The sequence below is a fragment of the Symphalangus syndactylus genome, chromosome 13 (assembly GCF_028878055.3).
Source record: "Symphalangus syndactylus isolate Jambi chromosome 13, NHGRI_mSymSyn1-v2.1_pri, whole genome shotgun sequence".
Taxonomy (NCBI): domain Eukaryota; kingdom Metazoa; phylum Chordata; class Mammalia; order Primates; family Hylobatidae; genus Symphalangus; species Symphalangus syndactylus.
In genome coordinates this window covers 102455734-102473588 of record NC_072435.2, presented here as the reverse complement: position 1 = coordinate 102473588, position 17855 = coordinate 102455734, and the positions used below count along the sequence as shown (strand labels likewise).

The window sequence follows — 17855 nt, the reverse complement described above, 5'->3', positions numbered from 1 at the left end:
TCATTTAGGTAAGCTGACATGCATGCCAAAGCTACTTGATTATAGAAATTATAAAAATACTTTAAAAATGCATTTGTAGAATGAAATAACAAAAATACTTAAATTTTTTCTAAACTTTTCACTTAATCTAAAATTATGAATTGCCCATTTCTTTTGCTGTTGGTTAAAACCTGGGTCACTCACCTCTCCCTCAAATATTTTGGATGAAATTCTAACATGTATTGTCTTCTTCCTAGCCTTTTATAAAGCATTCTGGATTTAACTTCTTTAAAAAAAACTCAGGGTCACCATTATGAGAAGTAGTCTATGGGCCATACTGTTGTACACATATTTTCTGGGTCAACTAGAGTATCCTTTGGTAAGTAGACAGTCCCATATTTGCTATGTCTTGAAGTTTTATTCTTCTTCTCATCTCACTATCTAGTTTTCAGTTGGCCTTTTTCTTCTTTCAGTATGCCTGCCTTCAATCTAGCAGCCTCTTTCTTTGCCATTCTTTTGTGAGCTTCAAAGCCAGCTAATAAAACATGTTGGAAGCACATGCAAATTTCAGTTCAGAGTCTAAGAGTGATATTCTTGAAGATCTCTCCCATAAGTAAGCTGCAAGAAACTTTGTGACATCTCTTCTGGCAGCTGAAAGGCCTTTAAGATGCAATTCCTGATTTTTTTTGCTTTGCCAAAGAGGTAACTTCTGGATAAATGACCTTTTCACTAACACTCCATGTACTCTACCTGTCCTTAAAAAGGCTATTAGAAGTGGGACCATGGATGTAAAAGCACTTTAAAAAAGCATAAACTGTGAAATAGTATTGTTTAGCCCATGTATCTATAAAGAAACACACACAGATGGCCAAATTGAATCAACCCCAATGTTTTATTTAAAGTTTTAAAAGGCAGTGGTTAAGCACATTATGTATATATGTATATATATGAATGTATGTACGTGTGTATATACATACATATATATACAGGAAACCAACCCCTTTTCAACTTTAGCCACTGATGAGCTAGGCCCACTGTCTAGTGCATGACTCACTTTCTACTTCTTCATAGGACCAATTCTAAAAGTAAAAATAAACACCCTTTATCAGTTTAACAGTAACTAATTGTGTTTCTTTTTTTTAAATAAATAAAGTTACTATTAAACTGATCACATATGGTAGAAACGTAGAACTCACACACACACCAGCACACACAGTCCCCAATTTAAAACGTGATGTATGAATGACCTATATGTACAAATGGGTGCTGCTGACTCCCCCACCCCAAGCAGAGGCCACGAAAGAACTCCCATTACTCAGGGAGCCCCATTCTCTATGCCGGGATGGAGGATGTGTGTGTTCCTGGCACCCCGAGTTAGACCTCAGAATGCACACTCCCCGTGTGCTGATACAGATGGTGGTTCAGCTCTATGGTACTAGTGTTCAGGTACATTAGGGAATAAATAGGCATTTGTAGCTGCCTGAGAACTCAACCATCATTTATAACTCTTTAGAGGGAGAAATGTATTCTGAAGTTTTAGCTGACATACAAACTTTTAGAGTATAATCAGTTTGTAAGTCTGAGGCTGTGTGTGTGTTTCTATATATTTATACAAAATTGATAAGAAGAATGGGGCTAGGTTTATGGAGCAGCTGCTAGGCTTCCATTTGGTGAGTTCTGATCTAAGAAGTTGCTTGTCCAAGGCTTTATTTACCAGCTCATTCTGCTTCTCACGTGCCTCTGGCTGCTGGAGAGATTCAGAAGGGGCCACTCACACAAGTGAGGGGAAGGACATGGCTAAATCTTCTGCTAGGAATCTTGGCAAAAAGAATTGCCAGATTCAACCAGGGCCGCTTTATAGAATAAAATCCTTCAGTTCCATCCTGATGAAATGCAATTTTTTTTCTGCTTCTAGCCCCCGTAACCCCGTCTAACTGCAGCTCTGTATGAATGCCTCAATATCACAAAAAACACAGGGTCACCTCTTAAATATGCTGGATTCTCCATGAGTAAACCAGTTAATGTGTTTCTAGCCAAAGCAAGGGCATAAATGTTTTAGAGAAAAGATTCCCCTGGAGCTACAGAGAAAAGATGCTGATAAAGCAATATTGAGAGTTGAGCAGGTGATGCTTTTAGTCTGTGTCAGAGCTGGTCTCTTCGATGACAGAGTACTGGTTGAGTGCTTCCTCCAAAGGCGTTATTGTCCCATCAGGTTTTAGTCCCATTGGTTTAAGCAACTCCTCTCTAGAAAAAGAGATAAAAGAGAGAGAAAAAAAAAAGTATTCACCAGCATCACACACACACCCCTCCCCCCCACCCAAATCCACAACCTTTTAAAAAGAAAAGTCTTTAAAAATCAAAGTATTTTCCCTTGAGCTCTCTCTGTGTGTTTGTAATAGGAAAGATGAAAGGGGCATGGGAAGAAAAAGAGGGAGATAAAAGACTTCATTCACACAGGCCAAACCTACTAAGCCAATTAAAAGTATGAAAAGTCAAGGTCTAAATGGGCTCAGGACAAGGAGCAGGTCTCTTCTGTTTTGAATAATTAACTTTTTTTTTTTCCTTTTGTGGATTGGTTTTGTTTTAGAGAAGTTGAAGCTGCCAAAATTTCACCTGCCCCAGTGGTTGGAGCATACAATTAAATGGCTGATTTGATATGCATACACTTCATTCAGTGGAATAAATCTGTCGGTTTTGATTTTGCCTCAGTCTCTAGTGATACGTTAAGTATATGTTGATTCATTTCAAATTAGTTGGCCTTCCCCAACTCTCTCTCCGACTTTTCTTTCCTTCTTTCTCTCTTTCACTTTTTCTTTCCTCCTCCTCCTCCTTTTTAAAAAACACCATTGCTTTTGTTTGTGGCAGTTTAATTATGGGATTGACAGCCATTTTAATCTCTTCAAAGCTCCCCAACTGCCGCTTTTCAGCTAATCCAATTATATCTACTCCACAAGTTACAGCCTCATCTAAAGATGATTAATTATTGATTAAGCCAATCAAAAAGCATTAGGAAAGATTTATTTAATCTTTTCATAGGCTCTTATTTATTACATGGAGATTATGGTGAATGTACCTGTTGAGTTGCTAACTCCAGTCCTCCCATCCCTAAAAAGGTCAGCAGTGTACTTAAGAGTGGCCTTGAAGAGCCCCATGAACTGCTTAAAACTTATTTATCACAGAAATGGGCATCACCCCCCAAAAACATGTCCATAAGCAAAAACCCACATGGCAGCAGCTATAATGTTGGATGGAAGGGAAATGACTCCCTCCTCACAGTTGTCCCTTAGGCCAGCAGAAAGAAGGGCTCCCTCCTGGGAAGGGGCAGCCACACAGTAGTGTAATGGTGTTACAGAGACAGTGAAACCTCCTGGGGAGGAGTGAGAACAGCTCAGTGGTCAATGGATAAGCCAACAGGAGCCTAATGAAGAGCTCTGGCTAGCTCCAGTAGACAACTTCGAAGTGTTTGAAAGCTTTGCTTGGGAAATGTGAACGTCTGACAGGCTAAGTTGAGGCTCCTGAACACTATGAGGGAGGAAATGTGTTTCTCAATCGAAGAAATGGGGTCAGAATCACAGAACTTAAAGTTGGAAGGGGTCTGAGAGATCATTTAGTCCAACCCCCTTCCTTAATAAAGGAGACTGAATGACTCATCCAAGGTCACTTATCTAGTGGCAGAGCTGGACCTGGGACATGGGTCTCCTGAATCCTAGTCCAGTGATCTTTGCAGCCCACCACATCTGGATTAATTGCCCTAACTGCATTGGAGGAGCACACTGAGTTCATGTCTTCAACATCTGTTCAATAACTATGTGACAGGAACTATGTCATATACTGGGAGGTAAGGAAGACTGGGTACAGCTGCTGCCTTTGAGGAGCAGTCATTTCGAGCAGAATGAGGTAAATGCTGTAAGAGAATTATGAACAAAGAAGTGAGGCAGCTCCTGAGATGAAGCACTGACCAGGCTGCCTGGGGAGGGCACTGCCAAGTGAGGTGTCAGTTAGTGGCCCTGCACTAGGCAGACGGGCACAGAGCATTTCAGATAAAGGAGACTGTAAAGAGCTCTGAATGGTCCCACTGATATGTGTGATTCTGTATCTTTTTAGGCCTTTTTGGATTGTGTCAGCTCATCTTTTCTATCTCTGTGCTCTCATGAAGCCGGGAAAGGGTCCAGTGTTTGGGGAATGGTGAGGTTCAATGAAGGAGGGGCAGGAGGTAAGGCTGCAAGGGTAGTTTGGGATGCAATAGTCAAAAATGTCTTAAATGCCAAAATAAGGAGCTTAGATTTTACCCTGTAAAGAGTGTTTGATTACGTTTGTTTTATAAGAAAGTACCTCTGGCAGCAGCATGATAGACACATTGGAATTGATGGCAGATAGACAAGTCATTAGGGGGGTCATCATAATAGTGTGTGGGGGAGGAGACAGACAACTGGATTAAGTCTGAGGTTGTGGGAAGAAAAGGCAACATTTCTGAGGTAGATCTCACGACTCACTGGGAGGAAAAGGGGTTGGAGAATGAGAGTAGTAAGTAGAGCGCTCCTGTTGTTTCAGCTCAGATGACCAAGTGGATGGTGGCTCTACTCAATGGGGCCAGGACATAGGAGATGGAGATTTGGTGGGGAGATTCTGATATATTTTAGGACCTGAAGGGCTTGAGGTGCCTACATGACAACCATGTAGAAATGTTCAGTGGAGAGCTAGAAACAATGTTTCCATTAAAACTTCTCTCTAGCACTGACATAAATTACATACCTATATTTTAAATAAATTCCTAGTTCTAACTGATGGTGCTAAAGGACTTTGTGATGTTGGACACTACATATTAACAACTGAAGCAAAACGAGAAGAGGGAGAACCTGCTGGGAATGCAACACTGAGGGTCTGAAGGGGTTGGTAAACTCAGGTGTGGGGTGGGGACTGAAGGGTAGGGATCGGTAAAAGTAGGATTGGCAGATGGGACTGAGTGATAAACTGCTGGGTGGATATACCATCACTCCTGAGACTAACACCACTGCATCTCTTTGATAAAAAGATGATTCTGGGGCTAGCTACTAACTTGTGTGAAGTATCTAGCACTTTCTCATCTAAACCCAGGAGGAATATTTTCAAATAAGTCTATCAGCTTTACCCTTGCTCCCTAATCCAATTATGGAAATAATTAAAAATATTAAATTAGTTTTATGGCCAAATTATAGGATTTCATTATGGAACAATGGGCCTATATTTTAATTCTTACTTGTGAACTATTCTTCTCAAGCATTTATTTTCTGGGTGCTTTGTATCAACCCCCACTAAAATGGAAGCTCCTCTGAAGGTATGAATTATTTTCTTCTCCACATGGCTCTACGTAATGCCTGGGCTCATTGATACTTCTGTAGGAAAGGCGTCAGTGAACACTGGCCGTACAATCATGCATTGTGCAAATGAATTAAGGCAGCAATGTGATGTCATGGAAAGAAAAAAAAGATCTGGAGTCAGGAAGTCTGTCTGAAGTCCCGATTCTCCTCCACTTACCAGCTGTGTGATCTTGGGCAAGCTTCCGAGTCTCAGTTTCCCTACCAGTGAAATGAGGGTCGTGATAATCCTGGCTGTACCTACTGACTAGTGAAGATGTAAGTAGTGGTAGTAATAATAATAATAATAATGTAGACCAAAGAGTTGTGAATTGTAAAGAACAAATATTTGTTAATATTGTGGTATAGTGAAAAGCACATAAAGGTTTTGGAGTCAGATGGACCTGTGCTCTAATTCTGGATCGACCAGTCACTAGCTGTAAGAAAATGAACTCACTGAATTCCAACTTCCTCATCTGTAGAATTAGGACGGGAACACGTACCTCACACTAAGTTGTGATGAGGGCAAAAGGCTACTATACATACAAAGTGTATAGTATAACATTAGGCTGGAATGTAGTTAGAACCCACAAATTGTCGTTCCTGTCCCTTAGGTGCTTACAGAAGGTTTTCCCATGCTAGTTAGGGATTAAGTGGGGGAAGAATATGCAGAGGCAAATAAAAGACATGGTCCCTGTCCTCAAGAAGCTTTTAGTCAGTTCAGAAGATAAAACACACACACATTAAACAATATTGAAAGAATTACAGAACAGCAGATCAACAAGCTTGAGATGATTAACAGGCAGAGCCCTGCTTTCTTTAAGCTTTAAAATTTGTCAGTACACCCTTACTGTATTTGAAATTGGTTTAAAGGAGATTTCTTGTCCTGTCTGGGAGTAGGAGAGGATCATTTACAGGTGTGACTGTTTGTTCTAATTTGACCCCAGGCTTATTTCTCATACCCCCATCCTAACTTTTCTCATCTTCTTCCTCTATCCTTCAACTAGTGGCCCACAAATATCAAAATGAAATATTTGATACAGAGACTCACTCCTAAAAGGCTTGGTAAATGACCTGGTTATATTGGACTGTTTCATTTATAATCTGGGACTATTTCATTTGCAATCTGTTGTATCTAGATCAGCAAGATGTGGACAGAGAATGGGAAGCTTTAATGAACACCACAGAAATATTCCTTCACCAGTCGTATGGCTATGCACATGTGAGAGGGACACAGGAGGAGACAGGGATGCTGACCACAGGCTCCTTGCAGTAGGTGGACTCAGGGGCCAGACTGTAATGGCAGTGATGGACATGGATTCACAGGGAGAAAGGCATCCCAGAAGCAGAAGAATTAGTCAAGCAGAGGCACAGAAGCAAGAGTTAGTTGTGTGCAGGGACTGGCAAGCAGGCTGGCTCAGCTGAGATAAAGGAAAAAAACTCAAAAGAGATGAGGTATAAAAGAGGATTTGAATGGAGACTTTGAATCCTAGGCTGACAAGTCTGGACTTGAGTACAAAGGTATTCTTGTTTTCTATTTCAAGAGAATCCCCCCACCCCCCACTTCTAAGGATATTAAAAATAACTGTCATTACAAAGTTCGAAAGCTATGAAATACTACTGCTCTGATATTTTAAAAAGAGAATGTCTATGCTTTACTCAATTTTCATATCCCTATGTGTCTAGCACAGTGCCTTGCAGACAGCAGATCCTCAATAAGTGTTTGTGAATTAAATTTAGTTGTGCTTGATATTATCTTTCATTTTCCTGAAGAGAAAAGGTATGGTGTCTAACGGGACTCCTAATGACTAAACCATGAAGAGAAAAGCTAAATCTCTGGGTACAGATTCACTTTCATCATGAAGATTTACAGGGTTAGAAACAGGATTAACATTCCACAGGAAATTCTGTATAATGTTTTCCAGAGATTTGTTGTTCTGTACTAGACTGTGAGCAACTTGAGGGCAGAGTCCATGTCTTCTCAGGCTGTGATTTGCCAGTATCTAGTATAGAACACAGCACACAGCAGGTGCTCAGTAAACGTGGCATAAATGGAGACCATTTGTCAGGAATCATTCTCATGTTATTTTAACTATAATTATTTTCCTGATGAATTAATATCATCAGGCATTCTGATAGTTCAGCAGAAGTCAAGCCCCCTTTTCACCAGACAGCCTGGAATTCCCAACCATTAACTGGTATAGACTGAGCTTCTTCCATATGGGGCATCAGAAGACCTAGATTCTAGTCTCAGATGTTCCACTAACTTGCTAGGTGTCCTTGGGCAGGTCACTTGCCTCTCTGGGCTTGAGTCTCCCCATCTATAAAGTGAGTGGTTGGACAAGATGATCCCCAACATTCTATACTAATTTCAAGAGGCTAAGTGTTGGGCTATGAAATAATTTTGATCTATTTAAAAAGCTGCTAGGTTTTAAAAGATACTCAAACTCATTATTACTAAGCCTTTGTTTCTAATGCAGATATTCTAAACCTAAGAGTCAAACACAGCATCCTACAAAATTGTCACAGACATACACCAAGACCACAAGCCCTTTCTGCAAGACTACCAGCATATGATTAAAATGATTACAAAGGGAAACCAAAGCAATGGCAAGTGCTATAAAAAAAGATCCAAATTCAGTCATGGCCCTCAATAAACAGGCCATTTCATAAAGAGTTACTGGTCCTAAATTATGAAGGTCCTATCTAAAAAGGATGGCTATGTGTCAGATACATGTATATCATGGTAAAACGGAGATACTGTATATTGAAATGTGTATCAGGATTAAGATATTCACATAGCAACAACTCCTTCATACTTACCTTCAATGCTACACACAGGCCTTAACACAAGTTAAGACTGCCCTCGTATCAAAAAGTACAGTGGTGTCTACTGGATAAAGAGCCCATTCTAGGCACTGTGACAGTATCATGGCGGGCTTCTCATCTGATCAGGCATCTGGCCAGGGAAGAGATAAGCCTCCAAGAATGTTCAACTGGAACGAAACATCATTTAGAAATTTGATCTTACTAAACGATAAGGAACCATAATCTACAAGGGCTTGGCCAGGCAAGAGGACACAGATAAAGCACGTCCAAGAAAGGAAACCCTATTTTGCCCCAGCCTAACCCTTGGGACTGCTAATGGAAACCAAAAAAATAATTTCTTAAAGAGCTAGGGATGGGAGATATGGAATTTACACCATATTTAAAATATTCTGGTCTGTTTTTTTTCCAGATATATTTTAACACTTTCCTGAGCCACCGTTTGCCTATAAGTATGGTATACTCTAGGATGCCTGGGCTTATATGACTTCTCAGAACCTTAGAGAAGGTTCTGCTTTTTAGGGCTTCTGGTTCCTATACGACTCTTTCCCCCAAAAATGACAGTGCAAAATTGGGGTTCAGATACTAACATACCCAATCGCACATTATAGAATAGGTCAGACGTGTATGTGTATAAAACACTTTACTTGACCTGAAAGCAAGAGAATACTCTTGCCCACAGCACATGTGTTTGTGCAATACAAACAAAACATTCAATTCAAGTGTACTTGTTGAAAAACAGGACATAATTAAGCAGTTGGTAAAATGCATTCTTGTTTCCCACTTGCAGATCTCCCAAGAGTCCCTTCGAATTTACCTATACGAGTTTCAGCTTCCCGCTTGCCACTTAGCTTGATAACGACTCAAAAATCATTCCCTTGTTTTCAAGGGCTCTTCTTTCTTGTCTGCTCTGTGTACTACAGGGCAGTATTGACACATGGAATTAATGACAGGGTCTGTAATGAAACAACAGTCATGCAAACACCAGTCTGCTCTTTTGATAAAACAGCATGTTAGAGACCTATTCACCTCCCTCTAATTGAGTACTGCATAATAGTTCCGATCCTTTTATGTAACATATTTTGTTCTATGATTAGAAAAGAAGAAAAGGGGGGGAAACATATGAGGCATTGCTTCCTTCAATCACCCCCTGATTAATTCTCTGTTTTTAATGAGGGCGGCTGCTATTTAGGCAGGTTCTGTTACATACTTGTTTTGTTGACTTCTGTACAATGTATAACAAAACCCAAGACAGGATAATTGGGAACCATTTCTTAAGCACAGGATTCCTGCTCTTAATGTAAGGTTGACTTGGAAAAAAGAATCCTGACAGTTTAAATTAGCCATTTCATATTTAATTCCTTTTCACATTTGAAAGACCAGATGAGAAATTAGTATATAAATAAAGCATTTTAATTAACATAGAGCTTTTCAAAAAATGCCTGTTAAAATGGATGGAGACTGTGATAGCCCTGAGAAGGACGCTCTGTAGTTCTTTTAAAGTCTGGGGAGTGCATCTTATATCAAGATTTCAGCATCACTGGATAGTTCATAATCCACTGAAGTATAACTGGTTTCCCAATAACTTGTGATATTCTTATAAATGTTTTCACCTCTTTTTTTCTCACAGCAATAATATTATAACCTTTGGACTGGTAAACATGTTCAGTTAGATACTGTGAAAGTGTCCTTTAGGCTTGAACCCTGATCCTCCATCTTTCATCTAATGACTTCCTAGGGCTGACTGGTTATACCGATCTTTCATTAAGCCACTAACTCGGTAGGAATGAGTGGTATGGTAGCTTTTCCATAGCAAATTTGAGGTCTAGGCTACATCTTTGAAAGGATTCTGAGATCCTTCCCTCAGCCCTCATCATTGTGCTTTGGGATTGGGTACAATTGGGAAAGTAAAATATGCAACATAAAAATATTGTTACCCAAGACAAATGGATATGGCCTACAGTCCCCACATCACCATGTCTGTCCATTTTATAAAGGTAATTGGGAATTGTCTAAACCAGGGGTGTCCAATTGTTTGGCTTTCCCGGGCCACACTGGAAGAAGAATTGTCTTGGGTCACATAAAATACACTTAACACTAATGATGGCTGGTGAGCTTAAAAAAAATTGCAAAAACATCTCATAATGTTTTAAGAAAGTTTATTAACTTGTGTTGGGCCGCATTCAAGTGTCCTGGGTTGCCGGTTGAACAACTTTGGTAAATAGTCCCATAGGGAAGCCTTTTTAAAGTTACGTTTTATTAATGTGATCACATGCATGAAAATTTGTCAGAAGAGCCATAATCATTCTCTTTTTAAAACAATTTAAAAACCTTGTATTAACATAGAATCATAGAAATTTTACTTGTTCCCTTCATAAAGCTTTGCTTTGTTTTGTGTTTTAAAATATAAGCTATTTATTTAGCATTTGACCTGATACCTACGAAGAGCTCAACTATGGAATGAAAAAGCAGTAATGCATGTCCTCTAAATCTTAGTTCTCTTCTAAAGTAAATATGTTTATTATCTGTCTTTCATGCTTTTCATTTATTTAAAATTTAGAATGTCTTATTTAAAAATAATCAGACAACTTTTGAGAGCTGTTGGTAATTTCTCACAATAGCACACAATCTGGAGTCTCAAGACTGAAAACTGGACTTGGGTTAGTTACTTAATCTTTGGTGCATTTAATCCTTAAAAAAATACCTGATGCTATTTAATTCACATGGCTGTTTTAATAATCAATGGAGATAACGTATATGGAAGCATTTTTTAAACCTTAAAGCACTATATACATATTAGTTTTTTTTTTTTTATCACTGTTCACATTTCTGTTAGATCACATGCAAAGCTTCTAAAAATCTGATACCCACCTAATTTACCCACAGTAAACAGCATGGTTAAGAAAATATAGAGGAAAAGAGATCAGGTATAGTACTAGAAGAATAAAGTTCAGTTTTATCTTTAAGTGGTTTAAAAAATTATTTCTTGGTAATTTATTTACAGAATTTTTCTAATCTGTTGTCCAAGTTAACAAAATAAATATTAATAAGAGGTCAGCATGCCAACTGACACTGTTGAATAAAGTAGTAGAAACAGAAGTTCTTAATGCTCTTCCCAATAAGGCAGACTTAAAAGTTAAAGAATGAGGAGAATTAAGAGAGCAAATAGCCAGTGGAGATGATTCTTATTTGATGTTCCTCTACTAGTCAAAAACCATTTCAGAGAGTACTTTAACCAAGAGCTCAAAGTAGTTATTCCCACTACAGATCTAAAGAACAATGACTACAGATAGGCAATACAAAGGTAGCATGACATCCTACTTAGAGGTGTCTAGCTACTGGAAAGGTCCTATATAACCTAAGGATAGATAATATCAAGCTTCTCAAATTAATCTTCCCCTGACACCTTAAGGTGTTTAATTTAGCTGGATCCAAGTCCTCTTAATTCAATTTCCAAGCAACCTTACAGTATATTTTAATGAGGTAGAACAGCACTGTCTAATAAAAATATAACGTAAGCCACAATGTAAGCCAAATGTATGTACTCTTAAATGTTCTAGTAGCCACATTGAAAAAGAATAGGTAAAATTAATTTTAATATTTTAACCCAATGTATCAAAATTATCATTTCCATATGTAATCTATATTAAACAAATAATGAGGTATGTTACTTTTTTTGTGCTAAGTCTCTGAAATCTAGTGAGTATTTTACACTGATAGGACATCCCAATTTGGACTAACCACATTTCAAGTGCTCAACAGTCATATATAGCTGTGGTTACCATACTGGACAGGGTAGTTAAATAATTTTCTGATGAAAACAAGATCTTTATATTTTCATATCTGTAATAGATCTTACAATGCTCTAAAAATTAGATCATGTTTATGAAATGTACCTGAAAAGCATTTCCTTAACTAACTTATCACAAAGGTAAGTGTAATCACAGTCGTTGATATTTTTGTAAGGAGAGTAAAATAACTTATTTATAAGAAAAAATTATGTATTTGTTATTTTTCAGTTATAAACTACCTATCTCAGCCTTAGTCAGTTTAAAATTAATCTTTTGATTAAAGGGAACTAATCCTATATCTGGTGCCTGCATTTATTATAAAAGTCACGTTCCAAATAGTACACAATGACTAGCAACAACAAAAAAAAGAAAACAAAACACTTATTGGCTAAGGAGTAAGAAAAGGAAGAAATGGTAGAACAATTATTTTTAATTTATATAAATATAAATTTTAAAACATAGATTTTGATGGAAGAATATATAAGCAAAAAGGCAATGTATCTTGTTAGACAGTGATGGGGTAAGGGTGAGTAGAGGATTAATTAGCTCTGGTTCCAATTTAGAAACTAAAGGGGATTAGAGAAGCCAAAACAAAACTGTAACTTGAAATATTATTTCCCTTGGTTAGTTTAAGCTTAAGCCAGTCAATGCTCTCTCTCCTTTTCTAGAGGAGGCACCACTATTATATACAAGTTGTGTGCAATAGCTAAGGCAAATGAAATTGTATTAGGCACAGTGGGCTTGCTTTAACTACACAATTCCCATTCAGATCTCCTGCTTGAGTTGCAGGGGCTTATTTTTTCCGAAGTCAGGGAAGGAAAGAGGAGGTGAAGAGGCAGGCAAATTTCATCCGCTTTTCCATCTCTGCCCTCACATTAAAAATGTCAAATGAGGCTTTCTATAATTTCATGCCTCAGGCCTTAAATGTTTATATTTGATAAATATTACAGTTACCATTCTATATTAAAGGAATTATGGACCCCAATATTTAAATAAGCCAGTCATGGCTCAAAGTACTTTATGGAATTCCTTTCTGGCCCTGAATTTTATGACATCTGGCCAAAAACTGACAAAGTATACTTTGAAGTCTTAAACCAGGTAGGTATTTTAAAGCAAAAAACTGCCCTTCAAATTTGGGGACCAGCTATTTTCATTATTTCATCATCACATACAGTGGAAACCACAGGGTACAAGGCACTGTACTAGCTAGACATGATAGGATTTATAGGGATTTATAGATTCTTTTCCAACTCTTTAGACCTCCAGGTGTACTGCCAATCCCCTTATCTACATCTATCACAAATATAATCCTTATACTAAAAAAAAAAAAATCACTTGGAATACTCAAGTCAGCTGGTATTCAATGGGAAGAAAATATCTGAGCACGAATCTCTCCAATATCTTTGGAAATCTAGCTGAGAGAAAGCTGCTAAGGTGGTGAGCTCCTTGAGGCAGCAGCTACGTCCAGCATGGAGGCAAAACAGAAATGTAATTTTAACGTTTACATTGGTGGTTTTACAATTTTGGTAGTGAGTAACATCTATACCCTACACCAGGCTCAGTAACAGTACTTGGCATGACCAACCTTAGTCATCATCACTTTGGTAAGTGCTTTGGCACGGGCCACTGTTGCTAACCACCATCCTGGTGCAGGTCCTTCACATCTGCTCTCCTATGGATGGAAAAAAGGAAGTGTCTAGTGTCCATTCATTGGCCACATCACCTCCAACCCTATCCTTTACTCACATGCCTTTCAATTCAGGTGCAGGAGAAAACCATTTCATTTTTGAGAAGGAAAGTTAATCAGACAAAGCTATGGTACACTCTTAGCACAATAACGACTTGGTTGAATGCAGAGTGTCCTAGAGTGAAAGGGAGGGAACTAACCAATAGTACAATGCTGACAGGTGATGAGGAAGTGTCCTGGCAAACACTTACTGTAACAGACAGACACAGTAGCACAGTGGACAGAGCAAACGTCCTGAGTTCTGGAAAATGAAGGTCTAGTCTCACTTTTTAAAATGAAACTAGAAAGAGAATGTATGTGAAAGTGTTTTATAAACTGTTAAAAGCAAATGAATTATCATTAGTCATTACCTTGGAAATGCTTTGGGCAATTCTTTGGTACTTGCTTCCCCCAGTGATAAATCTGGTAACATATTAATCGAATAATGATAAAACAACCTGAGCTCTTTAGAAGAAATAAGTAGTATGTGACTATCCAAGACTTATTAACAAGATTAAATTTCTTTCCACCCGGAATGAATGGTCATTTTTCCATTTTTCTATTAAATACATCAAAATTCTAGGATCAGCACAAATGCTAGCTTTCCTGTGAAACAGTCCCTGAATCATCCAAACAGAATAAGCTACTCCTTTTCCTGCATGCTTACATTTCAACATAGAACTCATTTTGTCATTATTTCCTTCCACCTTGTATTCTAGACTAGACTACAGTCATTTCTTCCACTAGAATGTGAGTTTTCCAAAGGCAGAGACTATCACATTCTCCTCTGAATCTTCCTCAGGTTCCTAGCACGATGCCTTGCACAGAGTAGCTGCTTAGTAAATGTTCCCTGAATTGTACTGAGTTTAGTCTATTTTGGCTTTATGGCATCTTTTTTTACCTCAAAAAAAAGTGGAAAGAGAGAAGAAACTTAAGACTAATGAGGAACACAGCACAAAAGACATGTAAGACGCATAAAGAATGACTTCATTCTTTGCATTACTGCTTTGGAATGCCCACTGCTGATCTTTTATACAGTTTTGTCATTGATTGTATTTAGTGAGAGCAAATGTTAGAAAGCACACAAAGGCAGACAATGTAAAACGCCCAACACACGTCATGCAAAAATTCTGTATGATTTGAACTATTCTCAAGGTTGCCTTTTGCTTCAACTTTAATGGCAAAATTGGTACCATCAAAGCCAACATAAGACATATTTGCTCTGCTTTAAACATGCAAAAATCAGTGTCACCTTCAGTTGGGCATCTGCTGGGTATTTCCGGATAAGTAGGCATCTTCTTTGAGGCATAGTTTAAATCAGGTGGAAGCTGGGGTGTTTCAGACTTGATGTTTGTATATTTATTTGTTGGCAGCTTCTAGAATATGTGGATTCCCCTGAGATTAAAAGGAGAAGGACCTAGCACCTTTGTTTTCTGTGCCTGTGATAGAGATGCCTTATGAAATGGTAGTTCCTCTATTAGTAAGCCAAGTATCTGGATTATACTGTGTAGTCTTAGGCAGTTATTTCCCCTATCTTCCATTTCCCTACTTGGAGTTTACTCATCGAGGGTAGATGGCCCAGTTAAACGGCATTTGTGTTAAGCTTTAAAAACTCATGTTGTTGGTCAGAATATGAAATTTATGCAACTGGTTTACTGTCCTAACACACTAATGTGTTCTACTCAGGTCCTTGCTAACCCTTCCTCTCCAGTTTCTACCAGATGGACTCTGTTGGGTTTTTTTTTTTTTTGAGACAGAGTTTTGTTCTTGTTTGACCAGGCTGGAGTGCAATGGTGCGACCTTGGTTCACCGCAACCTCTGCCTCCCGGGTTCAAGCGAGTCTCCTGCCTCAGCCTCCTGAGTGGCTGGGATTACAGGCATGTGCCACCACGCCCGGCTAAATTTGTATTTTTAGTAGAGACAGGGTTTCTCCATGTTGGTCAGGCTGGTCTCGAACTCCTGACCTCAGGTGATCCGCCTGCCTCGGCCTCCCAATGTGCTGGGATTACAGGCGTAAGCCACCATGCCCGGCCTGACTCTGTTGGTTCTTATCCTGTTGTTTTTATACCCCTGTGTTTCATTAGCTACATCAGCTCCTCCTGGAAGTGGCCAAGTACCCATCTTATCTTTATATGTTCATTTTGATCTTATTCTGCCTCCTATAGGTTTGCCGTATCGGTATCTTCTCTGTGCCTATTAATCCCTTCTGGGAGGGAACATTTCTGTTCTATACAAAGGTATGGAGAATGTAATTTGCAAAGAGGCAACAATGTCTTTTCAAGATTGTGAGTATAGTCAGTTAGCTGTAAATTCTAACCTTCTTGAGAAAGGATGAAAATTTAAAAGGGCTAGCTGGAAGTTACTGAGTTCTAGTCTTATTAGCTTTGTAGATAATTAAGCTATTTACTCCTAAACAACTTCTACCACATTACCAGCATCATACTCTGCAGCATGGATAAATATCCATACTTGTCACACTCCCCATGTCAGTCTCTTGTTCTTGTCCATTTCTACCCTAAGCCTCTGCTGTGCCCTTAATCTCTGCTTGTTTCTGTGTTCCACCTTTCCCTTTCATGGTTGGCTCTCTGGCTTTTCCATTCCAATGGCTCCTTCTTTTGACTGAGGGATACTAGCCTTTACATAGTTACTGTGAAAAAGGAGATGGCCAGAAGAAATTCATCTTTAAGTGGCAGCTGCCACCAACACACAGAAGCATTCATTCAAGATGGCTTAAAGAAGATAGTGACTCAATGTATGACTAGAAAATAGAGTGATTCAGCCAAGTATGAAAGGAATTATTTTCTAATAACTCTTCCAAGATGACTAGTTGCTGATTAGTATATACTTGATTTAATTATTTTCAAAACTGGTTATTTTTGAAGGGGAAGGAGGTGAGAAGCAAGAGGGGAAGGGGAGTTTTTTTTTTTTTTTTTTTAGAACTCCTAATTAATACAAGTCCCTGTTTTCAGAAAATCCTTCATGTGAGCTATTTCTTTTCACTTTTTCTTATTGGGTGCATGACATTTTAGAATTCTTGGTTTCAGCAGCAACCCAAAAAGGCGTAATTGCAAACTTACACATCAAAAATGAAAAAATAAAAGCATCGTGATTTGAAACAAAAACTAAAACAGGCTAAAACAAAAATAAAAGCAGCAGCAAAATCACTGAATCTAACTCACAGCATCTTTTTGAAGACAGGGAGGTTAGTTGGTTAATTATTATAGTGCGCTGGTAGTTACTATCTTAGCTTTGAGAGTTTAAATGTTTAGGAATGCACATCCAGAAGCGGCACATGTAGAAAAACCATGGTAGCCAAGAGCTAGCTGAACTACTGCTGCCTGAGCCACCCTATTCCAATCAACATGGATTTCCAGAGTTGCTGTTCTATGGTAACTCTCAGTGAGAGAGACAAAGAAATAGACCATTTTTAGAAACCAAGCAAAAAATGGATGGGAATACAATACCTGGAAAGTTTATCAAGCATGTTGACAAGTTTCATGGCTTCATATTCTTTTTGTTCTTCTGTCATTTCATCTATGGGGTTTGGCATTGGTTCCTCTAAATGACCAGTGATAAGATTAATGCTACAAAAAGAAAAAAAAGTTATGCTGTATGTTTTAAAATTATGCTCTTTCTATACTTTTCTGGTCCAACTTTTAAGTGATAATAAGAAAGAGTATAATAGCCAAAAAATTGGCAATAATTTCAATTTTATGGTATAGAACTGATATAGGAATTTTTAAAAATGGACTTTTCCACTAATTTGCTTTGGGAAATGGGCTATACTTTTTTTAAAAAAACGAAAACTGTCTTGCCAACTTTTTTTTTTAAAGGCATGGTTGCTTTTTAAAAATACAAAATTTGATTAGTGCCGTTAGGATAAATATCCGTGGATGCACAGCTTATCCATTAATTCTAAGGGGACACATGATTTCAGGGAAGAAGAAATGAGGAAATCCATTTTGTGATACAGCATAAAACAAACATCAAAAAAAAGAATTGGAAAAATGATGACAGAGAGGCTACAATCTGGAAATGAAAGCATGCCAATTTATAATCCCAGGAAATTAGTCCATTAGTGAGACCACAGAGGGCAATGAGTGTTTAAATAATAAAAGATAAAGCAGAAAAACAATTTTAATTAGGTTTGATCTGGCCTAGATAAAAAAAGGGATGAAATCTAGCCTACCAAGAGACAGG

General features: G+C 38.3%; 1 protein-coding gene across 13 annotated transcripts in view; it reads right to left on the bottom strand.

Annotated features, from left to right (window-relative positions):
• Positions 1-852: 852 nt before the first annotated feature.
• RIC8B (RIC8 guanine nucleotide exchange factor B) overlaps positions 853-17855 on the bottom strand; it is a 116506-nt gene continuing 99503 nt past the window's right edge. For 3 of the 13 annotated variants that reach the window (XM_055238371.2, XM_055238373.2, XM_063615213.1), the window contains 2 exons: positions 17120-17239; positions 853-2223 (listed from right to left, as the gene is read on the bottom strand). In XM_055238371.2, the coding sequence (XP_055094346.1) occupies positions 2112-2223; positions 17120-17239 (232 nt within the window). In that variant the 3' untranslated portion in view covers positions 853-2111. The other 10 variants (XM_055238376.2, XM_055238377.2, XR_010115153.1 and 7 more) reach the window with 9 other exon arrangements.